The sequence below is a fragment of the Cervus elaphus genome, chromosome 22 (genome assembly GCF_910594005.1).
Source record: "Cervus elaphus chromosome 22, mCerEla1.1, whole genome shotgun sequence".
Taxonomy (NCBI): domain Eukaryota; kingdom Metazoa; phylum Chordata; class Mammalia; order Artiodactyla; family Cervidae; genus Cervus; species Cervus elaphus.
Genome location: NC_057836.1, coordinates 3,792,113 through 3,811,288, shown reverse-complemented (window position 1 = coordinate 3,811,288; position 19,176 = coordinate 3,792,113). Strand labels below are relative to the sequence as shown.

The following is a 19,176-nucleotide window of genomic DNA, read 5'->3' as shown; positions in this document are numbered from 1 at the left end:
CCTCCTGTCGTCCGTGATGTCACAGCCCTACAAGGGGGACAGGCTGTCCCATATCATGCCTGGAGTCACACAGCGTGAGGAGGCAGGGGGTCTGACTGACTCTCCTGCCTTCCCAGTCCCCGCACAAAACAGGCGGCCTGTGTCCACAAGGGATCTCAGCTTGGGGTTCACTTGTGACCCTGAGACAGGCTGAGGCCCCCAGCCACCCTTCAAGCTCAGCATGTGGGCCGGCCCATCTGGAGAGGCTCAGGCCCTCCCCGGGGGCAGTCTGCACTCCCAGGACCACTTTAAAGGCTCCGAGGGCAGGTAACGTGCCATGGGCGTAAACCGGGAACACGCGGACAGGAGCAGCAGAGGGTGAGGACTGCAGCCCCAGGCCGTGGCGCTGCCCGCACCGCTGTGCAGAGCACCGGACTGGGGAGCCCAGCGGTCAGCCAGCCTGGTGGTTCCATGGGCGCTGCTGGGCGGGTGGGCGAAAGGATTCAGGGGTGCTGAGCGCCCAGAGGGAGGGCCTCCTGTAAACGCTGCTGTGAGGTCAGAAGGGGCGCCCTGGCTCTAGGACCATCCGGCGGGTGGCTGTCCCCGTGAGGTTTCTGGCCGTGGCTGCGTGCGGCTCCTGCGACGCTCAGCCATCCAGCCAGGGCCCCCAGGCCGTCCCCGGGCCTGCAGCGGGAGCTCCCTCACCCTCTGGAGGAAACGCCAGCCCCAGGTGTGCTGAGCGGGCCTACGGTGGCCGGCACCCACCTCTGGCTGGCTCTCCTCTGCTGAAGGCGGCCTGGAAGTCCAGCCTCTGATGCCAGCGTCCACAGAGGATGCTGACCTGGGCTGTTTGCAAAAAGGGGGGTCTCAGCTGCGGGGCCCATGGGCATTCAGTGTGTGGCCCACGGTGGTGCCCTCTGGACGCTGGCCGGGTCGCACTCGCTGTCCAGAGAGAAGACTGGGTGCGTCGATGTCAGCTCCCCCGAGCTGGTGGAGGGTCCACGCTGTGGGCTGTCCTGTGGGGGCCCAGAGCTGCTGCCCCGTCGCTCTGGGGACAGCGTTCGAGCCCCCCAGCCTCAGGGCCACAGAGGAGGGGCCGTCAGATGGGAGTTACTCATCGGGCAGTGGGTTTCGTTCAGTCCATCCTGTGGGGGCGGGCGGGGAGGGCCGTCCCTTCTGGAGGCGGGCGTAGGTGCTCCCTGCTCCCATAAACAGGTCAGCGGGGACGCCCCTGCTGGTCCGGCGGCTCAGACTCTGTGCTCCCAGTGCGGGGGCCGGGGTTTGATCCCTGGTCAGGGAACCAGACCCCACATGCTACAGCGAAGATGGCAGATCCCGCATGCCCCAACCCGGCCCAGCCACACACGCATTAAACCATCAGGACAGTGGTGGGCTTGAGGCCGGCGGCCTGTGCAGGCGGCAGCAGCCAGGCCTGGGCTGACCGCCCGGCCCCCTGCTTCTCTCGGAATCTGCTCGGGGCTCCGGGGCGCAGACTTCGTCGCCCCATCCGACAGTCAGGGAGACGGGAGCCATGAGAGGTCTGGGCAGTGAGCGAGTGGGAGGCAAGACAAGAACCAGTGCCCATGCCACTTGTAGGTCACAGGTGGTAGGCTCCCAGGGTCCCATCTCTATCTCCAGAGAAGGGGTGACCTCGGCACAGCCTCTGAGGCGTCGTAAGGCCTGGGCACATCCCGGGGAAGCCACCAGCAGGTCCCCTGTGGACCCTGAGGGCCTTAGGCGTCCCATGTGTGTCCCGCGAAAGTCAGAGGCCCTGCTGCAGAGGAGGGCGCTGAGCTGCCCCGTGCCCACACAGCCCTCACCTGTCCCCAGGGAGCACGGCCCGGCCTCAGTGACAGGGGCGCCCCCGAGAGGACCGCACACCTGCGCCCGGGTGTGGGGAGGCCCCAGCGTGCTCCCGGGGACTGGGCGCCCCGACGCACAGTCGTCCCGGCCACAGCCTCCCACTGGGCCCGGGTCAGAGACGCCAGAGAGGAGAGCCCTGGGTGTCTGCCCCCAGCCTGGCCCGAAGCTCAAGGCCCAGCAGAATGCCCAGTCATGGCAGGTTGGACCTCCGTTTGGGTTTGGCTTTTCGTCGTCACAGAGGATGAGCCTTCCCTGGTCTGGGAGCGCCACATGCCTGCTTCGGCCCGAGCCCAGGCCGGGCAGGAGCAGAAGGCTGGGCCTGGGCTGCCGTCGGCTGAGGGCTGGCTTCCGGGCCTCTGCTCAGCCTCCTGGGCCTCGTCCCAGGGTGTTCCCGTACTGGCTCCTTCTGGAAGGACACAAAGTCACATCTGCACTTTCTATTCTCAGGGAGCAGGCACGGTTCTGAGGGTGGTGGTGCTCAGTCGTTAAGCCTCTCTGTGACCCCACAGACTGCAGCACGCCAGGCCTCCCTGTCCTTCACCATTTCCCGGAGCTTGCTCAAACTCATGTCCATTGAGTCAGAGATGCGATTCAACCATTTCATTCTCTGTCACCCTCTCCTCCTGCCCTCAGTCTTTCCCAGTATCAGAGTCTTTTCCAATAAATTGGCTCTTCGAATCAGGTGGCCAAAGTATTAGAGCTTCGGCGTCAGTCCTTCCGATGAATATTCAGTTGACTTCCTTAGGATTGACTGGTTTGATCTCCTTGCAGTCCAAGGGACTCTCAAGAGTCTTTTCCAGCACCACAGTTCAAAATCATCAATTCTTTGGCGGTCAGCTTTCTATATGGTCCAACTCTCACATCCACACATGACTACTGGAAAGACCACAGCTTTGACTATACAGACCTTTGTCGGCAGAGTGATCACTCTGCTTCTTAACATGCTGTCTAGCTTTGTCGTAGCTGTTTTTCCAAGGAGCAAGTGTCTTTTAATTTCATGGCTGCAGTCACCATCTGCAGTGATTTAGGAGCTCGAGAAAATAAATTCTGTGGGGGCATTTCCAGGCCTCCTGGGTGCTGGGCACCATGCTAAGTGTGAGGATCACACAGCTGCAAAGAGGTCGTCTCTACCAGGCTCAGGAGCTGGAGCCTGAGGGGGGACAGGTAGCAAGAGCCTCTGTGAGCTGATTTTGAGGGACCCCAGCCTGTTGCTAGAGCTGGCCCTATTGCTTCTGACCCAGGAGGCCCCCCTGGAGGAGGTGACTGAAAGGATGGGTAAGAATTGGGCCTCTGATGGCAGGAGAGCTGGCCCCAGGTGCTAGTTGGGTGCCAAGGCAGGGCCAGAGTGGAGAGGGCGGGGCTCCATGACGCGGCAGGCTTGCTCTGCTGGGAGCAGGCGCCTTGAGTCTTGCCAGCCCCCTTCCTCTGCAGACTCGGGAGGATGCGCGGCTGGGCTGCGAGGGAGCGGTGGGTGGGTTTGTTTTTGAGCGAGAGTCCAACGCCAGGGACGACAGTGGGGCGGTCAGATTGTCGGAAAAGATTCTTCTTTGCGGTCCTCCGCCTCTAAAGTCCCTGATGTCTGGTGCGGAGGCCCCTCCTTGGGCGTGTGTGGAGGGCTGGGCGATCTGCAGGAGCAGCATCGGGCGGGGTGGGGCAGATGAGGGCAGGGCAGAGGCCGGCTGAGCCCCTCTGTGCTTGGGCTGCGAGCCACCAGACCCGTGGGGCTGACTCCTTGCTACTTTTGTTTCTCGTAGAACACGGCTGGTCCGAGAGCACCTCCAGGAAACCAGATGCCTGTCGTGGCCTTCGGAAGACGCTCCAGGGACGTGTAGCAGTCTCTGCCCCGTGTCTGGGTGGCAGGGCAGCCCAGGAGGTGAGCAGCCTGACCGGGAGGGGAACATGGACCGGTCTCGGGAGACCCCAGCGCCAGCTCTTCCTTGCAGGCCCCAACCTGCAGCCAGCTGGGCCCAGACTGCCCAGGGGTGCCCGCCTCACCACCAGGAACTGGTGAGTAGAGTGGCTGACTGCTGTCTGCTGTGGTGCCGCCAAGCCCCGCACCTGCCGTGTGTCACAGACGTGGCGCTGGTCAGAATCCTCAAAGCAGGCAGAATCGGGGGGCTGCCTGCCCCCTCCCCCACCGGAGTTGTTGGTGCAGAGATTCCCCTGAGACCACCCAGCGCTGTCAGTGCCTGCAGCCCCCAGACCACCTCCCACAAGCTGTCCAGCCCGACAGGCTTCTCTGGAGCCCTGAGTCTCGGTTTACCCTTCCGTAAGACTTGGGCAGGAACACCTCCTAGCAGAGTTTGGGAGTGCTATCCCAGCGCACCCTCGACTTCAGCAAGGAGCCTGTGGGTGGAACCCGGTCTCTGCAGGGGTTTATGATCCACTGAAGGGCTTCCCAGGTGGCTCAGACGGTAAAGAGTCTGCCTGCAACACAAGAGACCCGGGTTTGATCCCTGAGTTGGGAATATCCCCTGGAGGGCATGACAACCGACTCCAGGATTCTCGCCTAGAGAATTCCATGGACAGAGGAGCCTGGTGGGCTACAGTCCATGGGGTCGCAGAGTCAGACATGACTGAGCGACTAATACTTCCACTTTTTCATGAACCACTGAAAGAACTCCCCAGCCAGGCGCCCTGCTGGCCCCGTCTCCCTTTGCCAGAGCAAGTGGAAAGCCTGAGGCAAGGCAGAGCCGCCACTGCCCCATGCAGAAAGGGGACTTGGCAGTAGCCTCCAGGTGGCTCGGGGCTTTGTCAGCAGCACCTCTGAGGCAGCCAGGAGGGATTCAGTGGCCCAGGAACCCAGGTCTGCTGTGGTAACTGAACACGGGCTTCGGGTCAGTGTCACAGGCTTGGGAAGGGCATGGAGGCGGCCCTCCGAGTAAGGACTCTGCTGGAGGTGCTGAGTGGGGAGAGGGGCCCTCTCTGAGGCCTCAGAGTCTCAGCAGCCTCCTGCTGGTCGCAGGTCTGTTTGCACATCACCAGAATAGATGGCCCACCTGCCTGGGGGTATTCCAGGCCCCCAACGTGCTCCTGGCCCGTGGTGTCCCCCGAGAGGCTCTGGGTGCCCCTGAGCTGTGCTGGCCGCTGCGGGGTCTTAGGGCGGGGTCTCTGGGAGGGCCGAAGCCAACGGTGTGCAGATGCGGGGTGTGTGCTTTCCCACGACTTAAGCAGGATCTCTCTCTCTGCCCAGGCCTCATCCTCCGCCCGGACGCCTCAGCCCTCTGCTGACGCCTGGAGCTCGGATGACTGTGCCACGCTCAGGTCAGGCAGCATTTGGATGTTGAAAATCAGAGCTCCCCACCCGCTCTGTCCCGGCCCCACCCTGGGCTGGGTATGTCTGACAGAACACAGACGTGTAGCACACGTGCGTGCGTGTGAGTGAGAGGGGGTGTCACGGGGCCAGACAGGCAATTCCTGCCCATCGGCTCAGGTTCAGCTGGGGGTGCGCCCCACTCAGCTCTGCCCTCCCGCCAGCCTCTTTCTGCAGCCGAGGGTCCAGGTGAGTACAGAGTGAGGGGCTTGCTGAGGTCTCCCCCAGGCTGCTCGACTCGTGTTTCTGGCTGGCCCCGGCACATACGGTGGATGAAGTCCCCTTTGCAAGGAGGCAGCCACTGCAGGAGGGCCTGGGCGGCGAGCTGGGGCCCAGTAACCACTGTGCAGAGATCAGGGGCTCGGCACGTGAGGACGTCCCAGCCTGCCCCTTGCCCTGTGCCCTGATGGAGCCGTCGTGCCCCGAGTTTGCTGGGCCCCCCTGGCCACACCCTGCCCCTCCCAGGAGCCAGCCTGCAGTGCAGACTGTCGGGCCCCCCTGGCTGCTGCCAGCCTCCTAGAGGGCCATGGGGTCCGTGAGGGTCAGGGCCGGACCGTCAGCCTCTCCCTTCCCCCTGCCTGGTGCCACGGCCCGGGACAGGCCTGCCTCCCAGGTCTGCCTGGACAGGACCCGGGACCCCTCTGGCATCTGGGCCTCGCGTGTTTACAGGTCCAGCCTGCCCGCCAGACTCCGCAGACGCCGCCCAAGAGCTTTTGTGTCTGCACGCAGGGCCTGCGCCAGCCGCTGCCCGAGGGCGGGGAGGGGGGAGGCCCCCATGGGGACATCAGGGACGGGGAAGACCTGACGGGAATGTAGCAGAGCAAAGGAGAGTGCAAACGGGTGGAGGCAGAGAGCAGGCCAGGCCCCGGGAAGGACGACACGAGAGGAGGACCGGGGACCGCCAGGCTTTCACCGGGGAGACGGGGCCCCCCCCCCCCGTGGAGACACGGGCCCTGAGAACTGTATCCAGCACCCAGGCTGGGGCACCAGTGTGCCCTGCGACCGACCCCCAGGGCCTGGCAGACACGCAGGAGGCTGTGAGGGCACGTCCCTGGGTGTGTGCGGGGCACACGCCCTGCCTCTGTACCCCGTTGGCTATGGCCCACCCCACTCCAGGACTCCACAAGGCCCAGCACAGGTCAGGGGCACCCAGATCCTCTCGTGGGACCACGGGCCAGGAAAACCTTGGGGGTCTAGGATACCCCCGGGGCAGGGGTCGCTGTGGGGACCCTGTCTCCTGGCCGTGACCCCAGACTCCTGGCAGTCTTGGGCCCAGCAGGTACAGCTTCTCAACGTAGCTCTGCCATGGGTCGCTGGGCCCACCACGCATGCCTGCGTGTCCTGTGGACCCACATCCATGCAAACCCCTAAAGAGCCAGCGGGGCGGCCTCTATCCACAGGTCCCCAGGGCACCACGGAGAACAGGGCCAATTTCCAGCAGAAAACACCGGCGTGGGTACTGACTGGGCCCCATGAGGCTCCCGCCTGCTGCCCAGCGGGGTGGGACACCAGGGTGGGCAGGGAAAGAGATCAGGGCGCGGCCCAGGGCCCAGACCTGGACACAGGCCCTGCCCTGGCTCTGCCCCTGCCCGTCTCCATCAGGGCACCAGGCCCGGCTGTACCCCAGATACGTGAGTAGCGTCTCCCCTGAGTTGGTTGCTTTGCAAGGGCTCCCCTGCTGGGTGCAGCCAGGTCCGTGCACCGGGACCCTCTGAACCTGTCTGCCATCTTTAGAGTGAGGCTGGTCTCCATCCTGAGTTCCCGCTGCAGGAGCAGGAAGGAGTGGCAATGGCAGGACTCAGGGCTCCGAGGAGAGTGTCGCTGGCCTCTGCTTCACGGCTGGGGTTCTGAGCCAGGCACTGGCTGATGGGGGGAGGGTGCCGTGCCTCTTGTCCAGAGGAAGTGGAGGGGGCGCCCCAGAAGGGACACGAGTCAGGCAAGCAGCACAGGCGTCTTGAGTCAGAGGCTGTTGTGGGCGGCTCTGCCCGGCTCAGGCCGGGTCTCAGTGCTGCAGGAGGTCCCGCGAGCTGTGGCCAGGCACCCCTGGGGCGTTTCTTGGCAGCCGCCCCTGTCGCCCCCTCCCCCCGCACTGGACAGACAGGAGGTGCCAGCCTGGATCACGGTGGGGTGGCTGTGCCGGGGTGTCCCAAGAAGGCAGGAGAGCCCCTCAGGCCACTTGGTCAGAGGCTGCCCCGACCTCAGGCCAATGAGGACCCAGACCCCGTGAGGCATCCATTCTGGAGGCCACCCAGAACCCCCCTGAAGGGGCAGTAAGCCCTCTGGCAGCCGGGTGACCTGGAGCTCTGGCAGGAGGAAGGTTCTGGAGAGGGCGCTGCCCGTCCCTCTCCCCGGCCCGGCCCACTCGGGCCGGGCTGCCTCCTGAGTGGACGTCCTCCCTGCCCTCCGCGCCGCCCGCCTTTGTCTTCCCAGAGCCGCACAAAATGGCCGCCGCCCTCCGCCATTTTGTGAGCCGGACGGCGGCCCGCGCCGGGGAGGGCCCCGCGCGGCCTGGCCCAAGCCCAGCCTGGCTTTGGCCGTGGCTGCCGCAGGCTTGGCAACGGCCGGCGTCTTGGCGAGGCGTCTGGGAGTCCCGACCCTGCCGGCCCCTTGCCGCCCCAGGCTAGCCCGCCGAGCGTGAGGAGACACCGCACCCCAGCTTCCTGGAGAGGCTGAGTCGGGAAGGCCGTGCCCTGAGGGGAGACCTCGCAGCCGCGTGGCCGCCGCGGACAGTTCTAGAAATGACACGGTTGGGGGGAGCCGGCCGCCGGACACGCCGCACACAGAGGCAGGTCTGTGTGGGCCACGCGGAGGAGGCAGGCAGCGCCCTGGGCCCTCCGAGTCACCCGCTTTCCCGCCTGAGCAGCCTTAGGAGGCCTTCCGGTGGGACCCGGCACCGCCTGTCCCGAGGAAGCTGCCTGTCCTAGGGACGACGAGGCGCTACTTCCTACAGGAGGGCGCTCCCTGCGGCCTGAGCCGCACAGCCGGCTGCGCCCACCGCCTCAGCATCCTCGGAGACCAGATCCTGAGACCCCAGCCCCCAGAGACCAGACCCTGAGACCCCGCTCCCCCCAGACCCCCGGAGACCAGATCCTGAGACCCCGCCCCGCTCCTCAGAGACCAGACCCTGAGACCCCGCTCCCCCCAGACCCCCGGAGACCAGATCCTGAGACCCCGCCCCGCTCCTCAGAGACCAGACCCTGAGACCCCGCCCAGAGCCCCAGGGCCGGGGCCTCTCCCTCCCAGAGACAGAGCTCCTGGGTCTCCTTCCGCACCCCGCTGTCGACTCTGTGTGAACCCGCGCCGCCCCCCCAGTCAGCGCCAGGCGATCGGGGCAGAGGCGGCGGCCGTGGTGGGGGTGGACGGGGAGCCGCCGGGCGTCCGTGCCCGCCCGCAGGACCCAGCGACGAGGGCCTCCGATGGCAGTCTGCGTGCTTCCCGGAGGGGCGCAGAGCTGTGTCCGGGAAAAGAGGCCGGGCTGGTGTTGGAGGAGAGGGCGTGCACGTTACAGGGGCTGTGCCCTTTTCCTGGCATACGGGGCGGCTCCGGGGCCACGCTTTGGCCTGTGGTCCCCGGCTGGCCAAGGCTAGGTCCTCGCCGGGCAGCACGCGCATAGCAGAGCGCACCGCAGGGCCTCGGGAGCGGTGGGGCGGCATCCCCGGACACCCGCGGCCCCACCAGGCCCTCCAGGCTGGGTTGGCTGCTGGGCACACAGCCCCCCGGTTTTCCCCAGACCCCCGCTCGCGGTTCCCGGAGATGGCATTCCGTCACCATCGAGTAGGGTTTGCGCACTGTGCCCTCCCACCACCCACTCGGGAAATCCAGCCAAGGACGGGCTGGTGCCACGCCCGGCCAGGTCCGGAGCCTCCCGGGATTGGCGGGGTGGTGCTCAGGGAGCCCCGGCAAGCAGAAGGCACCTCTTGAGGGGCTGCGACCAGGTGGGGCTGCCCCGGGGCGCGGTTTCACGCCGGGCGTTTTTAATGATGTGGTTGCATCTGGTCCCCCACCCACCCCCTTCTTTCCTCTCCTTGCCTTGTGACCCAGACTGCGGCTGCGACTGAGAATATTTCCAGATAAATACGCGCCTTTGAGGTTAAAAGGATTGCCTAACGGTTAAACGCCAGACGGAGACACCCACCGGCCGGGAGAGGGCTCTGCCCCTTCCTGGCTGCTGTTCCCTTTGGACTCTGAACAGACCCTCCGCGGTGAGAAGCCGCTTCCCCGGTGATCGCCCCGCCCCTGGGCACGGGCACCTGGACCTTCCTCCCCACAGCCCTGGCTGGCATCCTTGCCGCACTTACTGAGCAACCAGCTGAGGCCAGAAGTGCTGACTGACTTGCCTGAGGCCTGTAGCTGGTTGAGGCCAGAGCAGGGGACAGAACTGTGGCCAGGCAGCTCCCAAAGCCATGTGTCCCCAGCCGGTGCCCATGGCCCTGGTGAATGCAGGGGTGTCTGCAGAGCAGGGCTGGATCCATTGCCTGGGCAGCTTTAGCCTCCCGGCCAGGAGGAAACCCCCCACCTCCTAGATGCTAGAACTTCCTGGGGCCTTTCGGACTCACACCTCTATGGGCAGTGACCCTCGGGCCCTGGTGCACCTCTAGCCCCTTCGCTGGGGAGTGGACATTTACCCTGCGTGCCACCTCCCAGCTGCAAGCTTGGAGGAGGACAGGAGAGCAGGCAGCCAGAGCCTGGCACAGACTTCCGGGCATGGGAGACCTTGACCTGGGGCACAAGGGCGTCTGTCTTGGGGAGGCTGGTAAGGAAGGGCACCAAAGAGAGAGCCCCCTGGCTCCCTGAAGAGAAAGGCAGGCATTCCAGCATCTGTGGGCGCCCCTTCCCCACCTGCATGGCGTCACTGGGCTGTATACGGGGCCGTGGGAAGAGCCGGGGTCAGAAGGCTGGCTTCCAGGTCTAGTTTTTGTTCCTGTGTCCCCCACCCCTGCCCGGGGTAATCTTGGGGCATTGAAGCTACTGCGCCCTGCACGCAGCTGAGCTCAAACAGAAGTCAGTAAGCCTCCGCTCTGCCATAAGTTTGTCCTTCTTATGCCAGGGGCCTTTTTTGCATGTAAAAAAATTTTACATGGCAACTTTTGATTCCTGAGTTTGGCTGCCCCTTTCAAGTGTGTGCCCAGCCCTGCCCAGCCTCTGCCCGGCCGCAGCCGGCCTCTGCCGGGCGCACGTCTCGTTAACTTTATGGGCCATGTTTGTAGGGAGACCTGGCCCCCAGATGCCACCCCCCCATGCCTTTTTGCCAGACTCCATTGTTGGCACGGCTTGCCGAGCAGAAACACTGGCTGCTTTATGGGGAGAAACCTAATCGGGGTGGCGGTGGGGGGGGGCCGCCATGGGGGGGGGTCCTGGCTCCCGGTGGCCCCAAGCCAAGCCCGAGGTGACTGCGGGGTGACACCGTCTGTCTGCCTTGCTCGCTCCAGACATCCGCCCGGCCCTGAAAGGGCCACCTGCCCACCGAGGCCTCCCACACACCTGTCCCCGGTTGGCCTGTCTGCTCCCTGCCCGGCGCCCTGCCCACGGGCCGATGCTGGGGCCTGGGGCTGGGCCGGCAGTGGCAGATGGCAGGGCAACTGCTGACCACTTGCTCCCGCAGCCCTGCCCAGGGAGCCCCTTTCATGGCACAGTGCCTGTTCCTGCCGCCACCTCCGCTCCAGGCTGACCAGGAAGGGTCCCTTAGGAGGTCTCAGACCCCTGCCACCCCACTGGAAGAGGGGAGGTGTCTGCTGACCGTCCCTGGGCCGGACCCACGGTAACTTTTAGGGCTGTGGGGCAGTGGGCCGAGCAAAGTGTGCCTCCTGACACCCGGAATCGGCGCCTCCCCCCCCAGCTCCGAAATGTCTCCATGATTGGGTCTCAGACCTGGGTCAGCCCTCCTCCTTCCCGCCAATCCTGGGTCGTTGGCTAAAGAAAGCCAGGTTGTGTGGCAGCGGTTCCCTGGTGGGCAGGCAGAGCCCGAGTTGGGGAACCCTGCTGGGGGTACACCTGCCTCCTGCCCACCTGGAGAGGCCGTTAGCTGGGCTGACCTGCGGGAGCCCAACCGGCGCTCGTGGAGAGAGGAAGTCCCCCGTCTGCGGGCATCTTCACGGCACCGCTTGAGTCAGCTGCACGCCTGCTGCAGGTCTGGGTGTCCAGACGTGAGACCTGGGGCCCAGGAGGGCAAGGCCAGGTCCCAGAGCCAGGACAGAATGAAAATTCACTGGGGAGCCCCCCCCCCCAGCCTCCCGATGAGGGAGGGGAACGTGTGTGGGGAGCACAGAGTCTTCACGGGCAACGGGGCAATCACTCCTGGCTCAGGAGAGGCCCGGGCAAAGGCCAGGAGGCCCGTGGCAGGGTGGGGAGGGCTGCCCAGGGCACTCTGCTGCTCTGGAGGCTGGAGGGGGAAGTGACGGGAGCTGGGCCAGGCGGGGCACAGAGATGTGCGCCCAGGTGACTGATGGGCGTCGGGCCTCTGGGAGCGCGGAGGGACAGGGGGCAGGACAGCACCCCCGCGGCCCGGTGGGCCACCCTCCGTCCCTGTTAGTGGCTGGGGACACCGAGGCTCCGTGGTTGGCACATGCCAGGGCTGGACACACCCCAGTGGGTCTGGCTCCAGGTCCGGTGGCCTGGGCTGAGGCTCAGAGGCCCTCCAGCTGGCCGAGTGGGCTGGAGCCAGGTGGGGCCGCGAGTTGCTGAGTGGGCCATGGCTGCGGCCTCAGACTGGGTCCCGGGTGCCCCTCCCCAGCGTTTCCACTCTCGGGACGGTCTGAGGCTTCAGGTCTGAGGCTTCACTTTGCAACTTCGTTGTCGGGAGCCTCCTCTGTGAATTGCGGAGTTTGGCTCCTCCTCCTGACTCCCACAAACGGCGTGACACATGGGAGCAGCACCCATCCCTTTTCCCCTGGCCGGCCCCCCACAAATGTCCAGGCCCCAGAGTGGGCGTGGAAGGTCTGGCCACCCAGCATAGGGACGCCAGCAGCCCTGGCCACTCAGGGATGAAGCCTGGGTCTTGTTCATTCCCCACCTGGGGTCGTCAGGCAGCCAGAGCAGCCGCACTCTCCAGGCCTTCCCACAGGGCGTGTCCCCAGGCGAGGGACCGTAGTGAGACAGGCTGGGCTGAGATGCAGGATGCGAAGGAGGTGGATGGGTGAGTCCAGGGAGGAGGCGGGGAGCAGCGGCTGGAGCTCAGGCTTGGCTGCACCTCTTGCGCAAAGTCTGATGCTTGTGACTTTTTTTCTAAACCCCAACAGGCCAAGAAGTAGCTCTGAGATGGGAGTGTTTGCGTGAGGCCAGCGTTCCTCGTGGTGAGCCCAGCCGGGACCCCCAGGAGGCCCCTGTGCTTCGGGACACCGGTCCACCCTGGCCTCGGTGGGGTGACTGTCCCCCACAGCTGACTGTGCATGCCCCTCCGGCCATCCTGGTGCTGGGAAGTAAGGAGCCACGGCGGGAGGATTGTAACGGGGAGGGATGTGGTCAGAGCTGTGTCTGTGATGCCCTGTGACCTCAGCCGTCAGGGAGGACCCTTGGTCACCCTCTCCTCAACCCCTGTCCTCAGAGGTGGGCTGGCTCTGTCCTCGGGGACTCCCTGGTCCTGACTGCTGGCGGGGAGTTCAGGCAGAGACAGTGGGACGGGACCCTGAGGCCCTCTCACCCAGAGTCCCTTCTGGGGCTTCGAGGAGAGACAGGACAGCCACATGTTGGGGTGTTCCCGGCTTCACGCCCCAGTGGCTGCACCTCAGTCTCATCCTCTGGGTGGACAGCCCGGAGTGGGCGCTGGAGTCCTCATCCCTGGCTGAGGGCCCTGGCACTGACTTCATACCCCTCAGGGTTGTTCGGGGAGCAGCCGCTGCGCTGTTTATTGGGCCTGGGCATGAGACCCCCGCTGCTGTAGTGAGCGAGGCCAAGCCGGGGTGAGCCAGGGGGCGGGCCCTTCCCCTGCCCGGGGCCCACTGTGGTCAGTGATCCTGGCTTCACCATGGCACAGAGCAGCCCGGTGCCTGCCTGGAGGAGGCAGCCTGCTCGGAAGGGGCGTGGGGGGAGGTGAGGGGCGTCTGACGGCTCGGCGCCCTTGTACAGCAGTACCAGTTACGAGGCAGAGGTGTCATCAGGCAGGAAGCAGAATGACCTGTCCTCTGCCCTGTCACCTCGGCGGTGTGACCTCGCGACGGTCACATGACCTGTGTGGGCCTCAGGCTCGGGCGCTGGGGCCTGTGTCTGCGGCTCCAGCCCAGACACCCTTCCCTGAGAGCCAGGTTCGCTTCTGGAAGGAGGGAACATTCTAGAGCCTTTCCCCAGGGGGGAAGCCCGGGTTACCCTGATGGCAGGACCAGGCTTCTGGGGAGGGAGTGCCCCCCCCCCAGGTCCAGTGGGTGGAGGCGGGATCGGGGGTGGTGGTGCTGTGAGATGGGGGCGCGGTGGGCACTGTGGCCGCTTTGGGCACAGGTTGATCTCTAACAGACGCCAGCCTTCCTCCCAGCATCTCCAGCGCAGGTCGCCTGGGGACACCACGGCCTCTCCTGTCCAGATGGGAGCGGCCCTGCCGCCTGTGAGCCTCTCCTGAGAGCCCCGCGGCCCTCTCGGCTGCACCCGTGTCCCCGCTCCCTCTCCCCCCTCCTTCCCTCCCCGTCCTGGTCAGCGGTCTCGGGCAGGGCAGCTCCCTGGGCGCACAGGCCCCTGCTGACCCGCCTGCCAGGGCCCTGGGCCCTCAACCTGCAGCGCCACCCCGAGCTCCTGCCCCCACCGCCGCCTCCAGGAAGCACCTCCGGGAGCCACCAGGCGCCAAGACTGACTGACGGCCCTTTGGGGTGAGGTAGTAGGTTGTATAGTTTGGGGCTCTGCCCTGCTATGGGATAACTATACAATCTACTGTCTTTCCTGAAGTGGCTGTAATACCGACAGCAGCCAGCACCCAGGACCCTGGCTTGGGGGGTGGGGGGGGCAGGGGGGCGGCCTCTGCAGGGTGGGGCGGTGCTGTGTGGCCTGGGGCAGGTCCCGGGGCCGGCTTTGATCCACCCGTTTCTCGAGTCGACAGCCTGTCCAGCTCAGGGCCACACCTCTGGTCGGAGGAGGGAGGGGGGCTGGGGCTCCGCTGTCGCGGGCAGGAAGCGAGAGGCGCGTTCTCCAGCCCGCGGTGGCCCCGTGGGGCCCGTGCCCACTCCCCGTGCCCGCAGGCGGGCCGGCCGCCGCGGGGGAGCCGTGGTGCAGTTGGTGTGGCCCTCCACGGCTCCGGGGGCCGCGGGCTGGGCAGGCGGCGGACGGCGGACCCTCCCACAGCCGGGTGCCGGCGGGGTGAGGTAGTAGGTTGTGTGGTTTCAGGGTAGTGATGTTGCCCCCTCGGAAGATAACTATACAACCTACTGCCTTCCTTGAGGGGCCCAGTGACGTCCCACGGAGGGTCCGCCCCCGCGCGCAGCAGGCGACTGGGTGGCTGCAGCCCCGGGTGGGCGGGCGGGAGGCTGCGGGTACACACCTGGAGCTCAATAAAGCTGTTCAACGTGGAGATGGAGTTGGCCCTGTTCCTTCTGGGAGCCTGGGGGCTGGGCGCTGGAGGGCATGCGCATTGGGGTTGGGAGAGTGGGTCTGGCCTGACGGGGGGCCACCTCTGGGCTGCTGGGGGGTCAGCACACCCTCGTCTGCCATCCCGGCCACCTTCAGGCCCTCCTGGCGGGTGCAGGCCCAGCCCCCACCCCTCTCACACCCCGTTTGAGAACAAGCTGTGGGACCCAGGCTCCAGAGGCATCCCTGGGCCCCCACCTTGGTGGAGAGGCCCTCTCAGGCCCCCTTGCAGGTGGTGTGGACCCCCGTCAGCTGCTCAGAGCACAGTCCAGGCCCGGCCCCCGACGCCCCCTCAGACCTGGTGCCTGACCGGAGCCTGGAGGTTCCCAGCTCCCTCAGGACAGTTTCCGGAGTAGCCCTTAACGTCAGGGGTCCATCTCCGGGCTGACTGCCTTCCCAGTGTTCACCCAGCTTCTGCTGGAGGTCTCAGGCTGTCTGCCAGTGGCTGCTGCAGGCCTGTCTCCAAGACCCCAGCCCAGGTGTTGAAGAGACCAATCGCCCTGACCCAGAGTACCCTTGGGGGGTGGGCTGCCATGCCCGGGTCCACTCCCCGCCCTGCGATCAGAGCTCATGGCCTGATAGGGAGCAGGCCAGACACACAACAGCCACTTGTTGTGGTCAGCGCCAAGATGACGGCAGCCCAGGGGCTAGGAGAGCCCTGAAGAGCCCTGGGCCCAGCACTGCAATCGGAGGTGGCTTCCTGGAGGAGGTGACACCTGGCTCACCCTGCAACTTTCTCTACCTTCCAGTCAACCGACTTCCAGCCTCTCCTCTGACACCAACTGGCTGACCCCAGAGACCAACAGGGCCCCAGATGCGGGCCCGAGGGGCATGAGGGACAGGGGTACCTATCACCTGGTCAGCAGTAATGTGTGGAAGCAGCTGAATCTCAAAACAAACTGGATGAAGTCAGGGTGGGCAAAGCAGCTACTTTGTCTGTGAGACCCTGGGAGGTGGCAGAAAGGGCCCAGCTTCAGGAGCAGAGGCCTGGGCAGCTACTCTGCTCACCAAGCCTGTTTCCTCATTCAATTTCATAGGGGCTGTTGGATGGATGGAAGGAGCTAGCAGTTGAAACTGCTCAGCTGGGGTAGTGGAGGGGGGTGTGGGAGGGAGGGAGCTGGGGGCCAGCCCTGAGCGCTGGTCTGAAGCTGGGCGCCTGCTGCCACCTGCTGCCTAACCAGGGAGTGGCTCCTGGCCCGTAGTGGGCCCTGGGTCTGGCCAGCAGGTGAGCAGGGTGGAGAGTAGGCTGGGGGCCCCCAGACTGTCAGCACCCCCTGGATAGGCCAGGACCAGGCTTAGAGATGTGGGTGAGTGCTGGGGGAGAGTGAGAGACCATGACCCTGGAGGTGATCCCCTGTCCCCAAGCGTGCAGAAGCCAGGCCTCCCTCGGACCTCTGCCGGCTGAGACAGGCCACGGAGTGCAACCGTGTCCCACTGGGGAGAGGTCTGCATATTCCTGCCCTTCCTGGGAGGCGCCTCATCAGAGGGACTTGAGGGACTTCTGGGTTGTCCAAGGTGAGGGGCCTTTGAGAGACCAGGGGCCTTAAAGTTCACAGGGACCACCGCTGACCTTGAACCCCCTGGGAGGGATGACGGCAGAGCCAGTCCAGCGTTTAGACCCTACAGACCATGACTGAGCCAGGGCCCTCCTGGCCAAGTGGGCACAGAGTGACCAGGCCGCCCCCAAGGCTGAGGTGACTTGGGCGAGACGACAAGGGTCCAGTGTCTCAGGGGACACTCAGGGTCACGGGGCACAGCTAGCCTGTCCATCGGCAGCGTGGGCACAGCGCCAAGGCCCACATACTGTTCATGACAACTGAAAGTCTCACTTCAATTCTGTTTAAAACTCGAAGGAAAAATGAATACAATGATACTGACTATATATTACATGTAATATACGATGTATGTAGTGACTGTGTATAATAATACATACTATTTAACACATGGCATCCATAGCAATGAAACCAGCTTGGAGTTCCTTGGTCTTTATGCCACCGGGTCCTAAGACATGTTCTGTAATCATGTTTATGGAGGAAGCACCCCTCCCCCGACCCCCCTCCCCCCTCTCCAGCCAACCTGGGCCCTGCCTGTGAGCATTGCCTCCTTCAGCTCCATGGCCCGGCCACCTCCCTGGCCCTGGGCCCAGCCCTGCTCTCATCCCCCTCGGTACCCCCTTCCCCGGCCAGCTGGAGGGCGGGCTGGGCAGGGCCCCGGGGCGGCCCCTGCCATGGCACCGAGCGTCCCCGACAGCGACACCGTGTGGCGGGAGAAGGCCATGGCGGCCGGCCGTGGGCCCTCCACCGCCCCGGCCCAAGGCTGTGGAAGGGGCTGACCCCACCAGGGGCCAGAAGCCTGGGGTTCAAGGTCAGCCCGGCGGGGAGGGCCCCAGATCTTCCTGCGGACGAATGACTGGGCAGCATTCACTGCCCCCCCCACGCCCTGGGCAGGGTGCACCCCTGCATGGCCCCAGGTGACCCAGCTGGCAGCGTCCTGCCCCCCCCCATCGGCGCCCTGCCTCATGGCCACACCCGCAGCACCCCTGTGAGGGGCAGGGCTCCCTGCCACATCTGTCACCCTGTCTCCAGGCACCGCCTGCAGTCCTGAGGCCACGCTTTCTGCAGGAAGGGAGACAGTCCCCGTGCCTGGGAGGACAGAGACCCCATGATGGGGGCAGCCCCGGCTGAGGGGCCTGACGTGGAAGCCTCAGATGCCAGGCTGAGACGGGAGGGCAGGGTCTGGCTCTTGCCGTAGGACCAGGGCCGCCTGGAGAAACTTCATGCCCATCGGTGTCATTTAGCAGAGATGGGTTTCCGCCGTGTTGTCCCTTCTGGATCAGGCAGGGTCTGAGGGTCCAGGGTGGGCTGGGGGGTGGGGCGGGGGTCCTAGGGGCATCCCTGGGTCAGGTGGGTGAAGAGGCTGAGCTCAGCTAGTCTCTCTAGAAGAGGAGGGGGTGGCACCAGCTACAGTTACGTTTGGCAGAGCCTGGACATCTGGAGGTCTGAGATGGGCCAGGAGGAGAGGGCTTTCAGGCCTGGTCTGCTCAAGGGCTCCAATCCCACCATGGCCTCAGCTGTTCTTGAACCCAAGGCTGCCTTCTTCCCAGTTTCCTGCTTGGTGGCCCAAGTTCATCATCCGCCCTGGGAGCAGCAAGTGCCTCTGGCCCCAAGGCTCCCATGACCTCTTAGATCGCCTGCTGCAAAAATGACCCCAGGGCCTGCACATCTCCATGGTGACCAGGTCTCCGTGGCAGGGGTGAGTCTCCCAGGGATGGGAGCGGAAGGCTCCAGCCACTGGCGTAAATACTCCCGAGTCAGCCCCCGCTGGGGATGCCACGTGCCAGGGCTATGTCTCTGGCCCTTAGGCAGGGGCTGCAGTCCTGAGCCCGTTTCATGGGTGTGGACACCGATGCTTAGAGAAGCTCAGTGACCGTCCCCGGGCCACACAGGGGGCCAGGGCAGAGCTGGAACCGCAACCAGGCCTGTGTACCCCAGGCGGTCCTGCAGCTGTCGCTACCCTGGGGTGTCGGTCTGCCCATGGTGAGGGGATGGGGGTGCAGAGAAGGGGCGGGTGGAGTTCTGGACTCCCTTCCCTGTGGCCGGGGAAGCAGACCCAGCCCAGGGCCTGCCCAAGGTCCTCTGCCATCTGCCTCGCACACGAGGGTCCACTTTAACAAGAACAAAGTGGCTGCCCACACCCCAGACACCTGGCCCCTCAGAAGGAAGTGACTCCCTCTCCCTGCGGGCTTGACCAGGGCTTAAAGGTGGTGGGGCCTGGGCCCCAGCGCTCCGCCTTCTTCCCAAATCCTGGGTGTCAATCCCACAGCCAAGCCGCAGGTGGGCAGGGCAGCGCAGCGTGGTGACTGCTGAGGTCTCCAGGGAGCCAACACGAAAGGGCAGCCCATCCTGGAGAGGACCTCGCCCCCTCCTTGAGCCCCCTCCTTCCCCTCCTCCCCTCCCTGCTCCCCACATCATGGGGTCTCCCCCAGCACCCCCTCTCCCACACCTCTCCTGGGGCAGCGGAGAAGTCCATGGCCCCTGGCTCGTGGGGATGTTCCATCCCCCACGCACCGCAGGGAGGCCCGAGCAGCTGGCCTGTGGCCTGAAGGCATCGGGGCCCAGGCAGCAGCTGGTGGAGAGAGGTGAAGGCCTAGGGGGATCGGAGAGGCAGGATGAGGGGACAGAGGACAGGGAGGAAGGGGGTGTGTGAAGGCACCTCTATGGTGGGGTTTGGGGTGGGGGGCTGGGAGGGAGGTTTCAGGGTGTGGGGTTGGAGGGGGGCTCTGGGTGGGGGGCTGGAAGGGGGGTGTTAGGGGGTGTTCCAGGGTGGGGGGCTGGGAGGGGGGGTTCAGGGTGTGGGGCTGAGAAGCGGGGTTCAGGGTGTGGGGCTGGGAGGGGGGTTTCGGGGTGTGGGGCTGGGAGGGGGGTTTCAGGGTGTGGGGCTGGGAGGGGGGTTTTGGGGTGTGGGGCTGGGAGGGAGGAGGA

General features: G+C 65.5%; 1 protein-coding gene across 1 annotated transcript in view; it reads left to right on the top strand.

Moving 5' to 3' along the window:
- Nucleotides 1-15,969, top strand: part of LOC122680690 — a 30,627-nt gene extending 14,658 nt beyond the window's left edge. The window contains exons 4-5 of the mRNA XM_043882320.1: nucleotides 3,597-3,715; nucleotides 12,391-15,969. Of these exons, the coding sequence (XP_043738255.1) occupies nucleotides 3,597-3,715; nucleotides 12,391-12,402 (131 nt within the window). The 3' untranslated portion in view covers nucleotides 12,403-15,969. The remainder of the gene's footprint in view (nucleotides 1-3,596; nucleotides 3,716-12,390) is intronic.
- Nucleotides 15,970-19,176: the final 3,207 nt, after the last annotated feature.